The following is a 19647-nucleotide window of genomic DNA, read 5'->3' on the forward strand; positions in this document are numbered from 1 at the left end:
GATAATGATCGGGCATTGCCAAAGTTGCAAGGCTCGCAAGACACCTTGCAATATGCGAGAGTATTTTGATAATTTTCTCTTTTTAGAGCCAATTGTTATATTTTGTTAGAAAAATTGCACGTTTTGGTCAATAGTTGAATATAATTTGGGTCTACAAATTGATGTTCTTAGCAAATTTCGTTTCCATTGATCAAACAACACACTCATGATCTAATACTTAAGCAACAATACAACACAAATTAAGGTTACGAAAGCAATTTGGTGCTCCGAATTTGAAAACGGATTTGTTTCAAACCCATGCTTCGGATTCGATTAACATTGGGTTTACAAAATGTCAATAGCTTCAATTTACAAAACGATTGCTCGATTTAGGGTGATTTGTGGCAGTGGTAACAACGGCGTTGCACCAAGTGGTTTGAAAACTCAGATCCATATGCGGCAGTGGTAACAACGGCGTTGCTCAAATGGTTTCGATCAGATCCATATGGCAATTTTTTTATTTCGGCGTGAACAAAAGAAAAGAGATGATTAGAAAATTTATTCTGGTGACATGTCGTCACTAATAACCCGGTTAGTTTTTTTCAAACTTTGACCAAAAGTATAAAATGAGTATGAAGAAAATACTATAGAGATGACTTTATCGCCACATACATGTTGACAAATTAAAAGTCAAGAAGCTGAAATTCTTTATTGTTCAGTCATCCTATTGAGCGACTTGATGTGGCCGGAAAAATTCTTCGCGGCCAAAACCCTCTATTCGTGTGGCAATATCTACCGATTTTATTTTTAACAAAGCTGATTATTTTAACTATATGTTCGTATATATTGGTATAATTAAACATGATGATAGAGCGCAACTTTAACGATTATAAACTCATCGATTAAGCTCAATCTTTTTTCTTTACAGATCAAGGAAGACTATACTTGAAGATTTATAAATCACTCATCATTGTGTCCTACTAAATATTACTCCATACTAACTAGATTGGTAATTGAAATTTAGCAATTCAAAGTTCGATGATCAACACACACACAGAGTCGGACTTGGGGTAGGACCGCAGGTGCGATCGCTGTAGAGACCCGTCCTAATCCATCCGGACGAAGTCCATATCGATTACAAACGATTCACAACAGTTGATTACATCGCGAGGTAATTGACCTCTATATGATAAATTTTACAAACATTGCATTCGTTTTTAAAAGACAAAATTTCGTTACATCGACAGTTGACAGGCATGTAAAGCATTTCATAATATATCCAAATATAATTGACTTAATAATAATCTTGATGAACTCAACGACTCGAATGCAACATATTTTGAAATATGTCATGAATGACTCCAAGTAATATCTCTAATATGAGCAAATGCACAGCGGAAGATTTCTTTCGTACCTGAGAATAAACATGCTTTAAAGTGTCAACCAAAAGGTTGGTGAGTTCATTAGTTTATCATAAAGAATCATTTCATAATTTTAATAGACCACAAGATTTCATACTTCCATTTCTCATAATCATACGTCCCATGCATAGAGACAAAAATATCATTCATATGGATTGAACACCTGGTAACCGACATTCACAATATGCATATAAGAATATCCCCATCATTCCGGGATCCTCCTTCGGACATGATATAAATTTCGAAGTACTAAAGCATCCGGTACTTTGGATGGGGCTTGTTGGGCCCGATAGATCTATCTTTAGAGTTCGCGTCAATTAGGGTGTCTGTTCCCTAATTCTTAGATTACCAGACTTAATAAAAAGGGGCATATTCAGTTTCGATCATTCAACCATAGAACGTAATTTCGATTACTTGTGTCTATTTCGTAAAACAGTTATAAAAGTTGCGCATGTATTCTCAGCCCAAAAATATAAAGGGTAAAAAGGTAAATGAAACTCACAATACTGTATTTTGTAGTAAAAATACATATGACGACATTGAACAATGCAGGGTTGGCCTCGGATTCACGAACCTATATCAAGTATTAACACATTATAGTATAAATCAATTAAGTTTATATATTTGTTATGTATTAATTATTCTTATAATATATTATGATACTTATTTGATATTTAATTAATGTTATATCAATAATATTAGTTGAAACATAATTTTATGTAATACTAGTATATTTTATGTAATAATATATTTACATATATATCTTTTGTTTTGTAAAATTAATAATTGTAGAAATACCTAAGGATAATAATAATAATATTAATAATAATAATAATTTTTAAAAGTATAAAACTACCTTAGGAGTCAGTTTTAAAAAAATTGCACCAAGCCGGGCTCGAACCCGAGACCTCTCGTTCACTCATCAACACCCTTAACCATTCCTCCATATCAGTTTTTCTGATTTATAATACAAACCCAAATACTTATCTATTACATGTTTCAACCCACTTCATCTTATTCACCAAAATCTAAACAATCAAAAAACTTCATTCTTAATAGTCAATCATCAAAATGGTTTAGGACTTCTAAACAAACATGAAATAAAAAATAAAAATGTGTTCATGATATAAAAAAAAATGAGAAAAGAAAAAAAAAATCCTACTGCTTGCTTGTAGCCAAGAAAAAAAAAATTGTTTTCAATTTTGAGTTCGTTTTGGACAATCTTTACAACATGAAACATGTTTCAAATCATTCCTAAAAACTATTGAAATCGTCAATTGAACTTAAAACATCAAAACAAGCTCTAATTTCTCCAAGAACAAAACAGTTGACTTTTGACAATTTAACTTTGACTCGCAAATTCGAATTCGTTATCAAGAATTGGAACTTGAGATTTTGCAAGAAGTTTAAGTAAATGATTCCTAACAACTCTACATTTTTAGTTTTTGAAATTTGTTTCGAATTCACGTTAGTGTATATCACTGTGAAGAACTCAAGAACTCAAAAATTGATTTTTAGATTAAGAGTGTTATAGGTTATGATTACAACATGAATTGTGTTGCAAATCATTCCTATAATCTTTATGGATCATCAAATTAACTGGAGATATCAAAACAAACTCGAATTTGATTCAAGAACACTTAGTTGACTTTGAAAACCAAAATTTTGACTCTCAAATTAGAAATTAATAGAAAGAATTGAGGATTGAAAACTTACACATAGTTTAGATAGACGATTCCTAACATGACTGCATTATTACATTTTGAAAATTTGTTCTAAATCAAAATATGGTGAAAAAGATGAATGTACAGAGTGTCGAGCTTATTTTCTGGGTTTTCTTTGTTTTCAACTCAAATTGCAGTTTGTAACTTATATAGAGTGATTAGGTACATGATTTAACAGTTAAATTGATTTCCAATTGATTTGTGAATTAGACTTGTAACAAACTGGAGACATGAAGTACGTAAATTATTTTCATGTGAAGAAAAAGAAAAAAAATTGATAGTTACTTCTAACATAATGGGATTCCCTATTTTTATTTTTAATAAATATTAATAGTAAATACCCTAATAATTGATCATGCATATTTTAACCGAGGGGTCTTAACATGTTTGCTCAACGTAAAGGAGGGGTTTAAGGATCTTAGAACGTGACTCTCCGGTCCGGCTACCGTGAATAACCCTGGCCGACATGATGATGTCGGCGCGGTGGCCAAGTGATTAAGTCCACCTTCGATGACGTCCGTCGATCAGAAGGCCCCAAGCAAGGTTGTAGGTACCAGTTAATAAAGAACTAACCTGTTAACCTTTAGAAGATGATAGAGGATGTAAGTTACGTAGGATGTGTGGTAGAAGATGGCTACGTAACGTGGTATGTTGCTAACGACGATTAGGGTTTGTATTTATAGGCAAACCCTAATTCTAGAACCGTCATAGGATAGTGATAATCGTTTCCATAACCATCTCCCCCGAATCACGGATATAATTATGGAAAAGATATTTGCTTGTTAGCTAAGCAACCGCCGTAAAGGGACCAGATACGGATCCGCATGCCGCATGACGCATGAGAGCACCCCGCATACGCACCATAGCGCATGCCCGTGTGTATGTTACATGCGCATGCGGGCTGCGGTATCATTAAATCCCCCCAGTTTGATGTTATATGACGCAAGTCATATGATATCAAACTATTAAGCGAAAAAGAGAAAACAAAAGGACGACGAGCATTTAATGTCCTCGCGTGCGCCTCGATGCCTGTCACAATCGCAGAAGCCCATTCGGCTGACAAGACATAAAGTAACAGTGCCGCAGGCGCGTGCGAACCACGCGCGTGTTTGTAATCATTCTTAACTGACACCACGCGCGATCAGCAAATGCTACCCGTCGATTGCATTACACGTGTATGGCCACGATCACACCATTCCAACCCACGCTCCCCCAATCTTGCCTATAAATAGCCCCAAATCACACACATTTTTACTTTTCCGGTGTCAAGCTTCCCAAATACGCTCTCGCCTCCAAATCCTATCAATTCCGATCAACTCCGTCATATTCCGATCGTCATTTAAAGGTCAGTCGTTCTCCATTCATCTAAAAATGACCAAAGCTAATGAAACTTTCGTAGAGAATGTAGAGTCCAACATAGGCCAGAAAAACATCGACCACTTAGTTAAGCAATACCCCCCTCTAGCGGGTTACAATCCGGTACCACCACTGCCTAGCCAGCGAGCCCATCAGCCACCAGAGAATAAGGTGGCGATCTACGAACATGCTTTTAAGCATGGTAATTTTAGGGTTCCACCCTCCGACTTCTTTTTAGGCGTACTAGATCATTTCAAAGTAGGGCTAGGGCAATTGCACCTGTATGCTATAGGCAAAATCGTTCTATTCGAGATGTGGTGTGTTGCACTCAACACAGTACCATTGGTGAAGGTTTTTTGCCACCTATTCCGCTTAGCCAGCCACCATAAATCTTGGTTCACCTTCTTCGCACGCCAAAATTTCACAAAAACCCCGAAATCGAATGCGGGAAGTTGGAAAGAAACTTTTTTCTTCGTCGACCAGACCGTAGTAGGCACTGGCTTCCCGCAGACGCTCATTTGGTGCGAGAAGGTAGAAAAAGATGTGAACAAGATGCCAGCGTTGGATGACGAGGAGAAAAAGTTGTTGAAGCAGTGCGTCAACGCACAACTGGTGCACCGTTCGTATGGTAATGTTATGCTGCGGTTGGGGAAGATCTCCGCTTATTGGCCTTGGGAGGATGTGCGGCCGGCCATAGTTGGCCCCGATGGAAAGGGTAGGAATAGCATAAACGCGTACTTACATAAATTTTTGTATATTTTCTAACGCAGGCGTTTATTGTTTGCAGAGATGAGGATGAAGAAGGTGCTTACCGCGGAGGAGATTGCTGGGATCTCTTTCCGCAAGCAGGATGTGGACAAACAGCTAGAGCAGGCAGCTGCTAGCGAACATGTGGAGGAAACGCCGGCGGAGTCAGGCAATAAACGCAAGGCGGCTGGGACGTCCGAGGCTCAGAAGAAGAAGAAGATGACTCCTAAGCAGCTGGAGGACATGCGCAACGATAATTTTGTTGCCATCGAGCCGCGGTCCGCAGACCTACCTCCCCCCATTAATGGTGAGCGTTTATTTTTTCGCATGTATACCGCGTAGAAAAATCTGCGTACTAATCTGAGTATTTTGCAGAGCATGTGGAGGAGACGCAGCCAACAACACCGCGGGTCAACCCCGAGCTGGAGGCCACTGCCACATCCAAAGACAAGGCGATACCCGTCGAGTCTGAGTCTACATTACCTCCTCCGCAAGGCAGCTTCCGTGTTGCCAACCTCCGCCAACTTTGCCAGTCCTCCGCAGAAAATGCTGCGGAGCAATCTGCATTCTTGCAGCAAATCTTCCCAGCAGAGTTCCGCGAGCAACTGGCCGCGCTGCCGTTTAACCAGGCGCTCAACGCCTTTGTCCAGAACGGGCTGGTATTCTTTGGGATGTTTGCGGATCAAGCCCGTCGATCCTCCAGCCTATACGATGTTGCACTGCGCAAAGAGGTGGAGTTGGGTTTGCTGCAGGCGGGTGTAGATCAGGTCAAGAAGGACAGGGACGCTGCTGAGGAGGCCCACAAAGCTGTTGAATTGACTGCGGCCGAAACCAAGACCCTCTTGATTCAAGAAAGAAAAAAGAATCAAGAGCTTGTGGGTGCGGTTGATCAGGCAAAGGGGGAAACTGAGCGAGTGAGGCTGGAGTTGGAAAAGGTGACGAGGGAGAGGGACGATGCGGTTACCAACCGCGAGCTGGCCGAGGCAGATATGACAAAGCTGCGCACCGCACTCCCCGCAATTGCGCAGAAAGTGATGGACTCCGAGCCCGTGTCCGACCGGTTTAATGCCTATGTCGATGCGGTCAAGGACCATGAGGTGAACAAGGCTGTGCGGGAAGTGATCCAGGCATGCGGCCTAACTCCACCGTTCCCCAAAAGAAATTAAAGGAGGGAACGGCCGCGGCGCTGCTGGAGGTGGAAGAGGCAATCAAGTCCATCCCTATCCCATTGATCAATGCATTTGCGGCTGACCCGACGATGCCGCTTGATGGGTTTTTGAAGGAGGATTACTAGAGTAGTTTGTGCCGTAAGCCCTAATCTTAGGCAGGTAATTGTAAATGTATTTTGGAGCCCTAAGTCCCATGTTGGGCAGGCATGTGAAACAATTACTTATGTAATAATTTATTTGGATGTGTATATATGTTTGTCTGTTATGCATGCGTGATGTCCTTGTTTATATATCGCGAATCAAAAAAAATTATGAACCGCATGCGCATGCACATAGTTAACCACAACTTATGCGTATGCGGATGGTACTGCGTAAAATAAACCAATATTTTAACTTACATTTTATAATTTAGACTCAAAAGCTACTGCGCTATTGCTTTGTCATGTACTAGAGGTGCACTATTAGTTGTATGGTAAGCAAACGCAACTAAAAACAAACCAATGTTTTTATGCTTAGGAGTTCCTCAAGCAAACCAATGCGAGAGCGATTACGCACAAGCAAACCAATGCTTGTATTTTTTTTTTTTAAAGTCGACTTTGCAGCCATCTAGTCTGCGTGGCGCTTGGCTAGGGGAAAACCAATTCCCTTCGCCTGCCGTTATTGTCTAGCCTTGTAACCAAACAGGCTTCTGCCGCACGGGGGCTAGAGGACACCCCTTAAGTAGGCAGGAACCGCATACAAAAAATATAAATGGACAACAAAAGTATGCGCATGTAATTATTTTTATTTGGCATTAATTATGATTACAACTGCGACATATCCGAAAGGATGAAAAATACAAAAAATAATGTGCTAAACAAATTGGAGTGATCAAGTCCATCTAGCTACATGTAACATTTTTTCAATAACGTCGCATGCCAAGTGCGTTTCACAGGTTTGCCATCTAATGTCTCTAGATGGTATGCCCCGGTGTTGCTTGCTTTTGCTACCCTGTATGGGCCCTCCCAACGAGGTCCCAGTTTCCCAGTATCTTCCGCATGACTTGCATCGTTCTGGCGCCAAACCAAATCACCGCACTTATAAGTGCGTGAACGCACACGCTGATTGTAATACTTTGCGATTTTCTGCTTGTTATTTGCTTCGTTAACAGCCGCAGAGAGTCTGCGTTCTTCAAGCAGATTAAGATTTTCCCGCAGAGCTTCAGAGTTATTTTGCTCATCAAAGTTTTGTATGCGGAACGTTGGTACCCCAATCTCTGCGGGTACAACAGCTTCTGACCCATAAACCAAACTAAACGGAGTCTCACCAGTGCTTGCTTTGGGTGTGGTTCTATGCGCCCATAAAACCTTTGGAAGCTCATCCACCCAACCAACGCGGTCATGACCCAACCTTGCCTTGATTCCAGCAACTATATCTCGGTTGGTAACTTCGCACTGGCCATTCGCCTGCGGATGCGCAACTGAAGTAAAAGTTTGCTTAATATTAAGCTCCGCACACCAACTGCGAAAAGGATCGCCAGCAAATTGTGTACCGTTATCACTAACAATTTCATTAGGTATGCCGAATCGACAGACAATGTCTTCCCATACAAAATTCCGCACTCTTTTCCCTGAAATTGTTGCCAGCGGTTTCGCTTCGACCCACTTCGTGAAGTAATCGATTGCAACAATTAAGAATTTGACATTTCCTGCGTGTGCAGAGTATGCGTAAGATAATGACGTAAGTAGCATATTTAGCAAATGAATGGCAATATTACCTTGGCCTTTGGGGAATGGTCCGACTATGTCGATCACCCATTTGCAGAATGGCCATGGTGAGGAGACCGGTATCATTGGATGCGCAGGTGCCCTGCTGATAGGTGCATGTATTTGGCATGATTCGCATTGCTTGACAATACGCGCCGTGTCTGCGTACATAGTAGGCCAATAATAACCTAACCGCATGATTTTTGACACAATGGACCTGTGTCCCGAATGAAGGGCGCATGCACCCTCATGCACCTCGCGTATAACTTCCTCTGCCTCTTTCGGACCTATGCACCTTAAATGCGGTCCCAAATAGTTTTTTCGATACAAGACGTCACCCTCAAGGGCATAAAGCGGTGCCTTTGTGCGGACTTTCTTCGCATCAGAGGAGTCCGCGGGTGAAGTGCCGTCCCGTAAAAAAGCGATGATGGGCGTCATCCACGTTGGGCTTGATTCCTCAACCGGTGCCACTAGAGGCATCATGACAATAGATTTTGCGTTGAGTTCCTCTATTAGAATTTTCTTACCCATATGATCAAAAGCCAAGGCAGCTAGTTTGCTTAGCGCATCCGCCTTCTTATTTTGCCCCCGCATTACGTGCGAGATTTGAAAAGCCTCGAACTGGTCAGCGAGATTATGAACAAGCGATAAATATTGCTGCATAGCAATGTCGTGCGCTTCGAAGTCTCCGCAGACTTGATTGCATACTAGCTTTGAATCCACGTAAGCGTGCAAGATTTTAACATTTAACTTATGCGCGATGCGCATACCTGCTAGCAGAGCCTCATACTCTGCTTCATTGTTTGTGACAGCAAAATTAAACCGCAGTGCGTACGTATGTTCCTCACCGCCTGGACCTGTCAAAATTACACCTGCGTCTGCGCCAGATGCGCTACACGCACCATCGGTGTATAATTCCCATGGTGATAGAACAGGTGCGGGCGGATCTTGATGTTCTGCTGACGCTTCGACATCCGCAGGTATTTCTGCTAGGTAGTCAGCAAGTATTTGACCCTTAACCGCACTGCGTGAAGAAAAGTTTATTTCATGTTCTCCCAATTCGACTGCCCACTTGGCCATTCGGCCAGAAATCTCGGGCTTGTACAGTACCTGAATGAAATAAAATGATTGCGTTAGTCAATGCGGTAACCCCGGTCATTGCCGCAAAGTAATCATGTACCAACCTGTTTGATTGGCTGATCAGTTAGAACCACAATCGGATGTGCTTGAAAGTATCGGCGCAAACGCCGCGCTGTATGGACAAGCGCATATACTAGCTTCTCTATTGGCGAGTAGTTTACTTCGCTTGATGTCAGCGTCTTGCTTACGAAGTAGACCGGCATTTGTGTCTGAGAAAACCTCAGCGTTAAAGTTCTGCGAAATAAATAATGCAAGTAAATTGATAGGTTACCTTTTCGCGGTCTGCGATGAGAACTGAACTGATTGCTTCCTTTGATACCGCAAGGTACAGCGTTAACGTCTCCCCAGGGACTGGCGCAGTAAGTGTTGGTAACTCTGCAAGCACCTTTTTCATCTCCTGAAAGGCTGATTCTGCTTCCTGAGTCCAGACAAAATCCTTTTTCTTCAAACAGTTTTTCAAAGTGTTAAAGAATGGTAGCTGACGCTCTGCGGCTTTTGACAAAAACCGCGTGATTGCTGCGAGCTTTCCAGTGAGACTCGGCACATCTTTCTTTGTTTTCGGAGATGGTAAATTATCAATAGCTTCAATCTTTTTGGGATTAGCCTTGATACCCCGCGCTGTCACCACATGGACCTAGAAACTTGCCTTCCTCCTCTCCAAAGCTACATTTAAGCGGATTAAGCTTCATGTTGATCCTTCGCAGAGACGCAAACATTTCTAGGATGTCTGCGAGCATGTCTTCTTCGGTGTTGCTTTTGATTACCAAGTCATCGACATACGCTTCAAGATTTCTGCCAATTTGAGGCTTGAATGCTACGTCAATTACACGCTGATAGGTCTCGCCCGAGTTCTTCAAGCCGAAAGGCATCTTTGTGTAACAATAAATACCCTGCGGCGTATGAAAAGCAGTCTTGTCTTCGTCTTCCGCAGCCATTAGAATTTGGTGATAACCTTTGTATGCGTCCAGAAAGCACTTATATCTGAATCCAGACAAAGATTCAACCTTCCAGTCTATCTCCGGGAGAGGGTAATTGTCTTTAGGACATGCTTTGTTAATGTCTTTAAAATCAACGCACATTCGCCAGTTACCATCAGCCTTTTTCACCAACACCGGATTGGAAACCCATGTTTGATAACGCACTTCGCGTAGAATGTTTGCTTTGACAAGGTTGTCTACTTCTGCGCATAGCCAATCACTGCGGTCTAAAGCCATATGCCGCTTCTTTTGTCTAACAGGTGTGAGCGATGGATTAACATTCAATTTATGTTCCGCAATGTCCCGCGGGACACCTGTCATATCTGATTCGCGCCATGCGAAAACATCTGCGTTTGCGGACAATATACCATGTAACTTAGCCTTGGTTTCAGCTGATAAACCTGCGCCGATTTTTATACCCTTATCTGGATGCAAGCGATTAGCAATGACCGCACTGCTTGCAATCTGCTCCCCGACGCTAGGGATGTTAATTTGCACAACTGACGCACATATCTCAATCGTTTGATGTGACGCCATTGTGGCAACTCCTCCCTTAGTAGGAAACTTAATCAAACCGTGCACTACCGAAGGTATGATGTTAAAACGCCGTATGAAATTTCTTCCTAGTAGCGCATTATATCGCGAAGTCGAGCGAACCACATAAAAGTCAACTAATTCGTTCCTTATTAACTGCGGATTCTTGTCATCTTCGAGCTCTATTAATAACTCTATCCGTCCCACGGGCCATGAGCTTTCTCCGGAAAAACCAGACAGCGTGATATCAGACGGACGTAGCTGCGCCTTCACGTGTTCGGGAAGAAATTGATAGCAATGCTCGTACATAATGTCAACGCCGCTCCCAGTGTCGACATGCATGCGCTTGACCTGCACCCCGCAAGAAGGAATGCGGCACTTGATAATGATAGGTTCATTCACCCTGTCAATTGACATCACAGGAGGGAAAGTGATTGGAAGAAGTTCCCAATCCTGATGATCGTTATACTTTCTTCGCTGACCTAATTTCTCTGCGTCAACCATGTTAATGGTTAAATCAGCATTTTTGGCCTTAACCACTTTCTGCCACGCGAAGGTTTTAGTTTTTGACCCCTCTTCTGCGGCTTTCCCTTTATCTTTCTTTGGCGGTTTGAGGTGATCCAACTTACCCGCACGGAGCGCCTCCAGTACCCGTTCCATCAAGTTTTTACACCTATTCGTATCGTGCCCGTAATCATCGTGAAATTCAAAATACTTTGTCTTATCCCGCTTACCAAATTCTGTAAGCGGAGTTGGGACCGCGAAGGTCGCGCATACTGGCTCCGTCGCCAAAATTTCTTTGGGCGTTTTGGATAAGCTTTTAAGAAGCGCATAGTTCTGATTGTTGATGCCGCGCTGATTATTGCTTCGATAATTGCCATTAGATCTCCCCTTTTCACTTCTGATAGGACCGCCACTATGGTAACGCCCGCGAGAATTATTTCCGCGGTTTTGATCTCGTGAGCGGTCATCATCATCCTTTTTTTCATTTCGCGAGCTGCTTGTGGGAACATCGTTATCTTCGCCACTCCGCATATAATCGTGACATTCTTTAAGCGCCTCAGCGTAAGTTGTTGGCACCGTATGACGCAAACGCTTGACTAGCGTTGGGTGCCGTTCTGAATTGATGCCATGTATGAGTCCTGATATCTGTTGTTCTGGCTTGAGATCTGGAATGCGCAAACATTCATTAGTATACCTTGTGAGATACTCTCCCAAAGATTCCTTGGATTTCTGCCTAATATCATGGCATTCAATGTGAGTGCGCTTGCGTGGTCTTTGATTCTGATACTGCAATAAAAACTTTGTTCGCAGATCCATGAATCCGGCAATACTGCCCGCCGGGAGTTTATTGGACCATTCGCGAGCAATGCCCTGCAAGGTCATTGGAAATATTTGGCACGCAACCGGATCCACCCAACCTTGAGTGCGCATTGCACCCTCAAAGCGCTGTAAAAAGTCATCCGGATCGGACAAACCATTGTAAGTACCTAGCGTACCAGGTATCTTTGGTGCTGCTGGAAACGGATATGCAGTTATGTGCGGAGGAAATTTGTCAAAAGTAGTCGGTAGCTCGAAAGGTGGTTTAACAGGATCCCCTTTTAAACCCGCAAAGAAACGCCGCATCATGTCCTGAACGAAGTCAGGCTGCGAAAATAAGTGAACCATGTCAGGGGGTGCGGCCTGCATAAATTGCCCTGCAAGATTAGCCTGCCCCTGAATATTTTGCCAAGGTTGACCCTGCATCTGCGGATATACCCACGGCTGCGGTGTTGGAAAAGAGGGATTACTTGAAGATGCCGAATACACAGGTTGTAAGGGGAGCGAGACCTATGGCGCAGATGCCTGCGAAAACTGAGGATACACACTCAAGAGCCCAACCGTTTGCGCTGTGCTTTGTTGTTGTGCTGTTATTGGCGCCCAATGAGAGTTTGCGTCTGGAATGACACCAAATCCCCAGCTGTTAAGTAACGCCTGCGCATCCGCAGGGGTTAAGAATTGAGAAACTGGGCGCGGTGGTTGCCAAGGTTGCAGGGGTGTAAACGACGAGTTTTGCTGAATAGTCTGCGTCTGCAGAGGTATCGAAACAGTGGTACTGTAAATAGGTACCTGGCCGCAGCAAACTACATGTGGTCCCATGGTTTCGCCACCAGCGTTTATCGGGATAACCCTTGGATCCACCGATGAAAAATCCAACCGCGTGGTTGTGACTGGTGAGTTTGCTCTTGGCGGTGTAACCCCATCCGGATATATCGGCTTAAACCGCTGAAAGGGTTCGCCGGATACAGGTGGGGGGTACATTGTGTACCCTGCTTGAGCAGCCGCCTCCGTAGTCAAAACTGGCGTTTGCTGACTACCAGACGGCGCGTGTTGAATTGCTGTTTGAGTATGCTCCGATGATTCCTCGGAAGTCATGATACTGTTAAAAAGAAAAAATTCAAAAAATTCTGTAAATAGCGAATCATAATTCAAAACCTAAAAAGAAAGAACAATTAAACAGTTTTGAATTAATTCGACTCTCAATGAAAGCACCACTTGATCATGCATATTTTAACCGAGGGGTCTTAACATGCTTGCTCAACGTAAAGGAGGGGTTTAAGGATCTTAGAACGTGGCTCTCCGGTCCGGCTACCGTGAATAACCCTGGCCGACATGATGATGTCGGCGGGGTGGCCAAGTGATTAAGTCCACCTTCGATGACGTCCGTCGATCAGAAGGCCCCAAGCAAGGTTGTAGGTACCAGTTAATAAAGAACTAACCTGTTAACCTTTAGAAGATGATAGAGGATGTAAGTTACGTAGGATGTGTGGTAGAAGATGGCTACGTAACGTGGTATGTTGCTAACGACGATTAGGGTTTGTATTTATAGGCAAACCCTAATTCTAGAACCGTCATAGGATAGTGATAATCGTTTCCATAACCATCTCCCCCGAATCACGGATATAATTATGGAAAAGATATTTGCTTGTTAGCTAAGCAACCGCCGTAAAGGGACCAGATACGGATCCGCATGCCGCATGACGCATGAGAGCACCCCGCATACGCACCATAGCGCATGCCCGTGTGTATGTTACATGCGCATGCGGGCTGTGGTATCATTAATAATATTAATAATAATTCTAATAAAATAACTAAATAATATCATAAAAATGATAATAAATAAAAATATGAATTCGTTTAAATCATAAATAAATTTTAATCTTAATTATCTTGTACATTATTTTACATTTTCAATTCAAATGATTATTTTGTATTTTATTAATACAACTTAATATGCAATCTTATATTTATACATGTATATATATTTACATATTTATTTATACACAATTGTTCGTGAATCGTCGGAAATAGTCACAGGTTAAATGAATCTATATAAATAGTTCAAACATTTTGAGACTCAACATTACAGGCTTTGCTTATTGTGTTGGAACATATAAAGATTAAGTTTTAATTTGGTCGGAAATTTTCGGGTCGTCACAGTACCTACCCGTTAAAGAAATTTCTTCCCGAAATTTGAGTGGAATGGTCATGGCTGACAATAAGTATGTTTTCATGACGTATCCGAGCTAGAAATTAGAGTTTTATCATCAGTGAGTAATATAGGTAAAAAAAAATTTGATTACGCGAAGAGTATAATCGAAGCTATCGCAAGAGAGGGAACTGATGACGTAGTTATGATTGATTTCCGGAATTCATGGGATTTAAAGAAAATCTTCGTAATAAGATTTGGTTCTTCGGCGATATAGGAAATTAGATCTTCTTTGATTAAATGCAATAATCTGTTTCGATTGCTCTGTCGGATATTTTACTATAAATCCACTCCATTCGTTTCCTTATTTTCACAGCTCACACCTTCCATTCTTTCTCCCCTGATTCATATTTTTAAAGCATTCTTTAATATGCTCCATCCAGTTCTGATCCTTGATATACTCTTAACTTTCATATCTGTCATTCTTCTCTTTCATCTACCACCGGAGGATTATATTTACTTCTACTATTATCTTGGGGTTATAGTGTTTTTAATTTTCCCGTGCCTTTACGTGGCAATACGTATTGATATGCACGGTTTGTAATTTATGTGTTGTTGTCGAGCTTTATATTTTCTTTATATTCAAGAGTTCCATACTTTCGTCTCCTCTTCCCGACTTCAAGTCAAGCGAATAATGGTCTGGAATTCGTAGATATGGATTTTGAAATGAACATAGTTAATGTTCTAGAAGGAAATCGTAATGGCACGATCTTGATTTTTCAAATTACTAGAATATCTGAAAAGATAGAACTATTAAGAATATATGTTCTTGATATACTTGGAGATTGGGTAGAATGTAAGAGTCGTGTAACATGGCACATGATGACGTTATGATCTGTGAATCATCACGTTCCATTAGAAACTCAGCATGACTTACTGTAATATAATCACGTTGATCAAGTGTCATTATATTATACTAACTCATGCATCAGTTCCCAACATTACTTCAATAACATTCATATTTCAAGCTCGAAAGTTTACAGAATATAGAAACTAACAGTTTCTATATGATGTAACACTGATAGCACGAAGAGATTAATGATTTCAGATAAGAATTGTTATGAAAATATCCTCGGAAATATCAAAGATATTTATGATGATATTTTCAGAATTTCTGAGATCGAATGTTGATGAAGAAAATCCTTTCGCAAGGATTTAGAATAAATAAGGAGCAAGATATTCACTAAACACTTCATCAGAAACAGAATCATCAGGGTTCTTTATGTACAAGTTTAGTCCTTGTGATTTGCTCAGAGTCTCCTTCATGGTTTGCTCAATTCGTTTTTCAGTACCAAACTTCCTTTTGAGCTTTTCCAACGTATCTTTTTTTTTTTTATCAAACTTTTGACTGTTAAAATCATCCATAGTTTTTGTTGCTTCATTCAACTTTTCAAAATTTAGAGCATTAATTCACAGACTGGGTGCTTTTCTGAATTTCAGAATGGAAGATCATAGTTCTAAGAGATAAATGTTATATGGATACATATAACTGTTGATGTGGAAACGTTGCGAGACTCAAAATACAAATTTGCTGATTCCCAGTAATTGGTATGGCAGTTCTCGTTACAAGATGCGGATGAGTATATGATAGGGTTTCAATGAATAAATATAATGATTTATCAGAGAGATTTAAGTCAAAAAAAAAACAACGAGGCTGCTGGTACGTCTTCTGGTAATATGGTGGAATATAAAAGAATTCTCCGTTATAAAAAGGGTAATTGTATATATCAGGATTATAGTAAGGCTACTTCGAATGAAAAGTCGAAGTTGACTTGCTGGAGCTGTGACAAAATTGGCTACTTTGAAAAGGGATCGCAAAGTTATTTTTGCTAATAAATGCCAAAGGATCTGATGCGGCTACGTGTTAAACTTTTACTCAGTTGCCGAGAGTTTCTCAGGTGCATTACTATATGCATAAACCTTTCCTTCCGTAGATGAAGTGCGGTTGATTCATCCTATCGATTGAGGTGTTTTCAAGAATCATGAAAGGTTTGAACGCAGATTGTAATCGTCAAGATACAGATGAGGTTTAAGATGAGATCAAGTGGCAAACTTAAAGATATGTTTAGTTTCATATGTTATAATCAATATTTTAATTCATTTTAATTATCCAATGTCGACAATCCATATTTGATAGTCCACAATTAACAGTCCGATAATACATATATAGCTTAATATATAATATCCGAATTAATTAATACGTATCGGGACCCGTGTACATGTCTCAGACTCAATCACCACTCAAAGTATATATATTATTATAGAATCAACCTCAACCCTGTATAGAGAACTCGATCATTACTGCATATAGAGTGTCTATGGTGATTCCAAATAATATATATAGATGCATCGATATGATATGTCAAAACCTTGTATACGTGTCCCGATATTTAAAGTGCGTAAAATAAATAACAGGAATTAAATAACGATAACTAAAGTGCGTAAAGTAAATAACAGAAATTAGATGACAATAAATAAAATTGCGGGAATGTAAATTGCGATAATTAAATTGCAATAAATAAAATGCGATAAATAGAATGTAATCAGTTAGCTAGGAACAGTTAGCTGGAACAGTTAGCATGGTTTCTTAACAAAATTCCATATTGTTAATTAGTCTGTTTCTAATCAATTTTTATTGTGTCCATTATTTCTTCATTATGCCACTTGTTGGATTCTGGTAAGTAAAAATCCAAATATGAAATTGAATTTGAATGAAAATGGTTATTCTATGGTGAACGGATTCGTATATTGATAGATGTAGGTAGGATGGTAATCGGCCGTTGAATCAGATTCGAAGACTGTACAATGTAACTTATTAATGTGAAATCTTAAATATTTCTCGGGTATTACCTACCCGTTAAAATATTTTTACCATTAACAGTTTGTACGAAAGAATTTTTAATCACAATCTTTATGAAAATATATTTACATATATATTTTCTTCAGATGTAATTATGGATTTAATGAGTCAATGTGATATTAAACTCATCAGATTTACGATTAGAACTATGATACATAATCTCTAAAACATTAGAGTTTACATAATCGTCATGTCGAACGAAGATAAATGATGTAGAATGATTTGTGGAACGATAATTATACTCGAGGTACAGAATGAGATGTTGAGGCATGGATTGTTTAAACTGGGTTGTTGGTGGTACTGGTGCCATTGGTGCTAAGGCTGGTGATGTTACTGGTGTTGGTGATACTGTTGATGATTGCAAATTGTATACCGTGCTCTCTAAAGTTAATACTCGAGCTCGGAGTTCTCTAACTTCTTCTACTAACCCGAGTTGTTTATCAATGTGAGGTAGAGGTCGGATATCTTCTCTAGTTCCATTAATGGTAGTTTCAAGATGAAAAATTCTTGCAAATAGGGTATAAACGGTATTGCGAACGGGTTCGCCGGTGAGCGGGTCAAGTACTCCAAGGTTAGGTGGTAGATTTGATTCATGATATGGAGTACCTTCTTCCTTTCTCCATAGGGTGAGTATGTCGCGAACCCATCCCCATTTTCTCCAGTAATCACGGTAGTTGATTGGTTGGTGTGCTCCTGTCACGCTGTCTTCGGAGTCAGAGGAACTTGGTCGATTCGTAGAGGCCATCTTAAACGATCTCAGGAAAGATTTTTGGTATGAAGAGTTTAGTGGCATCAATTGATAGATGGTATTCTCAATGCATAATTTGCATAGATATATATAGTACCAGGATCCCTTAAATTAAGGAGAAATTTACGAGAGATATCAGGCAAGGTCTACAGTAACAGATACACTAAGATATGAATTGTCAGATACGCTAAGATATGAATTTTGTCTATACACTATTCATGCAGTCAATGCAGTAAAATGTGTCTAGACTAAGAATAATGAGTAGGTAATTTCCTAAGGATGATAAGCAGATGTTTTCCGATAAAAATGATAAGCAAAACTTTTGACATGCAGACACGGTCGAAGTCCAGACTCACTAATGCATCCTAACGACTATCAGTTAGGCACGCTAATGCAAGACCTGGTTTGCTAAGACCACCGCTCTGATACCAACTGTAGAGACCCGTCCTAATCCATCCGGACGAAGTCCATATCGATTACAAACGATTCACAACAGTTGATTACATCGCGAGGTAATTGACTTCTATATGATAAATTTTACAAACATTGCATTCGTTTTTAAAAGACAAAATTTCGTTACATCGACAGTTGACAGGCATGTAAAGCATTTCATAATATATCCAAATATAATTGACTTAATAATAATCTTGATGAACTCAACGACTCGAATGCAACATCTTTTGAAATATGTCATGAATGACTCCAAGTAATATCTCTAATATGAGCAAATGCACAGCGAAAGATTTCTTTCGTACCTGAGAATAAACATGCTTTAAAGTGTCAACCAAAAGGTTGGTGAGTTCATTAGTTTATCATAAAGAATCATTTCATAATTTTAATAGACCACAAGATTTCATACTTCCATTTCTCATAATCATACGTCCCATGCATAGAGACAAAAATATCATTCATATGGATTGAACACCTGGTAACCGACATTCACAATATGCATATAAGAATATCCCCATCATTCCGGGATCCTCCTTCGGACATGATATAAATTTCGAAGTACTAAAGCATCCGGTACTTTGGATGGGGCTTGTTGGGCCCGATAGATCTATCTTTAGAGTTCGCGTCAATTAGGGTGTCTGTTCCCTAATTCTTAGATTACCAGACTTAATAAAAAGGGGCATATTCAGTTTCGATCATTCAACCATAGAACGTAATTTCGATTACTTGTGTCTATTTCGTAAAACAGTTATAAAAGTTGCGCATGTATTCTCAGCCCAAAAATATAAAGGGTAAAAAGGTAAATGAAACTCACAATACTGTATTTTGTAGTAAAAATACATATGATGACATTGAACAATGCAGGGTTGGCCTCGGATTCACGAACCTATATCAAGTATTAACACATTATAGTATAAATCAATTAAGTTTATATATTTGTTATGTATTAATTATTCTTATAATATATTATGATACTTATTTGATATTTAATTAATGTTATATCAATAATATTAGTTGAAACATAATTTTATGTAATATTAGTATATTTTATGTAATAATATATTTACATATATATCTTTTGTTTTGTAAAATTAATAATTGTAGAAATACCTAAGGATAATAATAATAATATTAATAATAATAATAATTTTTAAAAGTATAAAACTACCTTAGGAGTCAGTTTTAAAAAAATTGCACCAAGCCGGGCTCGAACCCGAGACCTCTCGTTCACTCATCAACACCCTTAACCATTCCTCCATATCAGTTTT

The 19647-nt window shown here is 39.9% G+C and overlaps 1 protein-coding gene across 1 annotated transcript; it reads left to right on the plus strand.

Annotated features, from left to right (window-relative positions):
- The first annotated feature begins 3612 nt into the window (after positions 1-3612).
- LOC139864400 (uncharacterized) lies at positions 3613-5569 on the plus strand. Its single transcript, XM_071852978.1, has 2 exons — positions 3613-3674; positions 5268-5569. Exons 1-2 carry the CDS (start codon positions 3635-3637, stop codon positions 5567-5569), a joined length of 342 nt encoding a protein of 113 aa, XP_071709079.1. The 5' UTR covers positions 3613-3634.
- Positions 5570-19647: the final 14078 nt, after the last annotated feature.

Source organism: Rutidosis leptorrhynchoides, chromosome 8 (genome assembly GCF_046630445.1).
Source record: "Rutidosis leptorrhynchoides isolate AG116_Rl617_1_P2 chromosome 8, CSIRO_AGI_Rlap_v1, whole genome shotgun sequence".
NCBI lineage: Eukaryota > Viridiplantae > Streptophyta > Magnoliopsida > Asterales > Asteraceae > Rutidosis > Rutidosis leptorrhynchoides.

Coding starts and splice junctions, on each gene's coding strand:
- LOC139864400 (XM_071852978.1), top strand. CDS start 3,635: ATGACGTCCGTCGATCAGAAGGCCCCAAGCAAGGTTGTAG. Junction 3,675..5,267: donor GGCCCCAAGCAAGGTTGTAG/GTACCAGTTAAT, acceptor TATTGTTTGCAG/AGATGAGGATGAAGAAGGTG.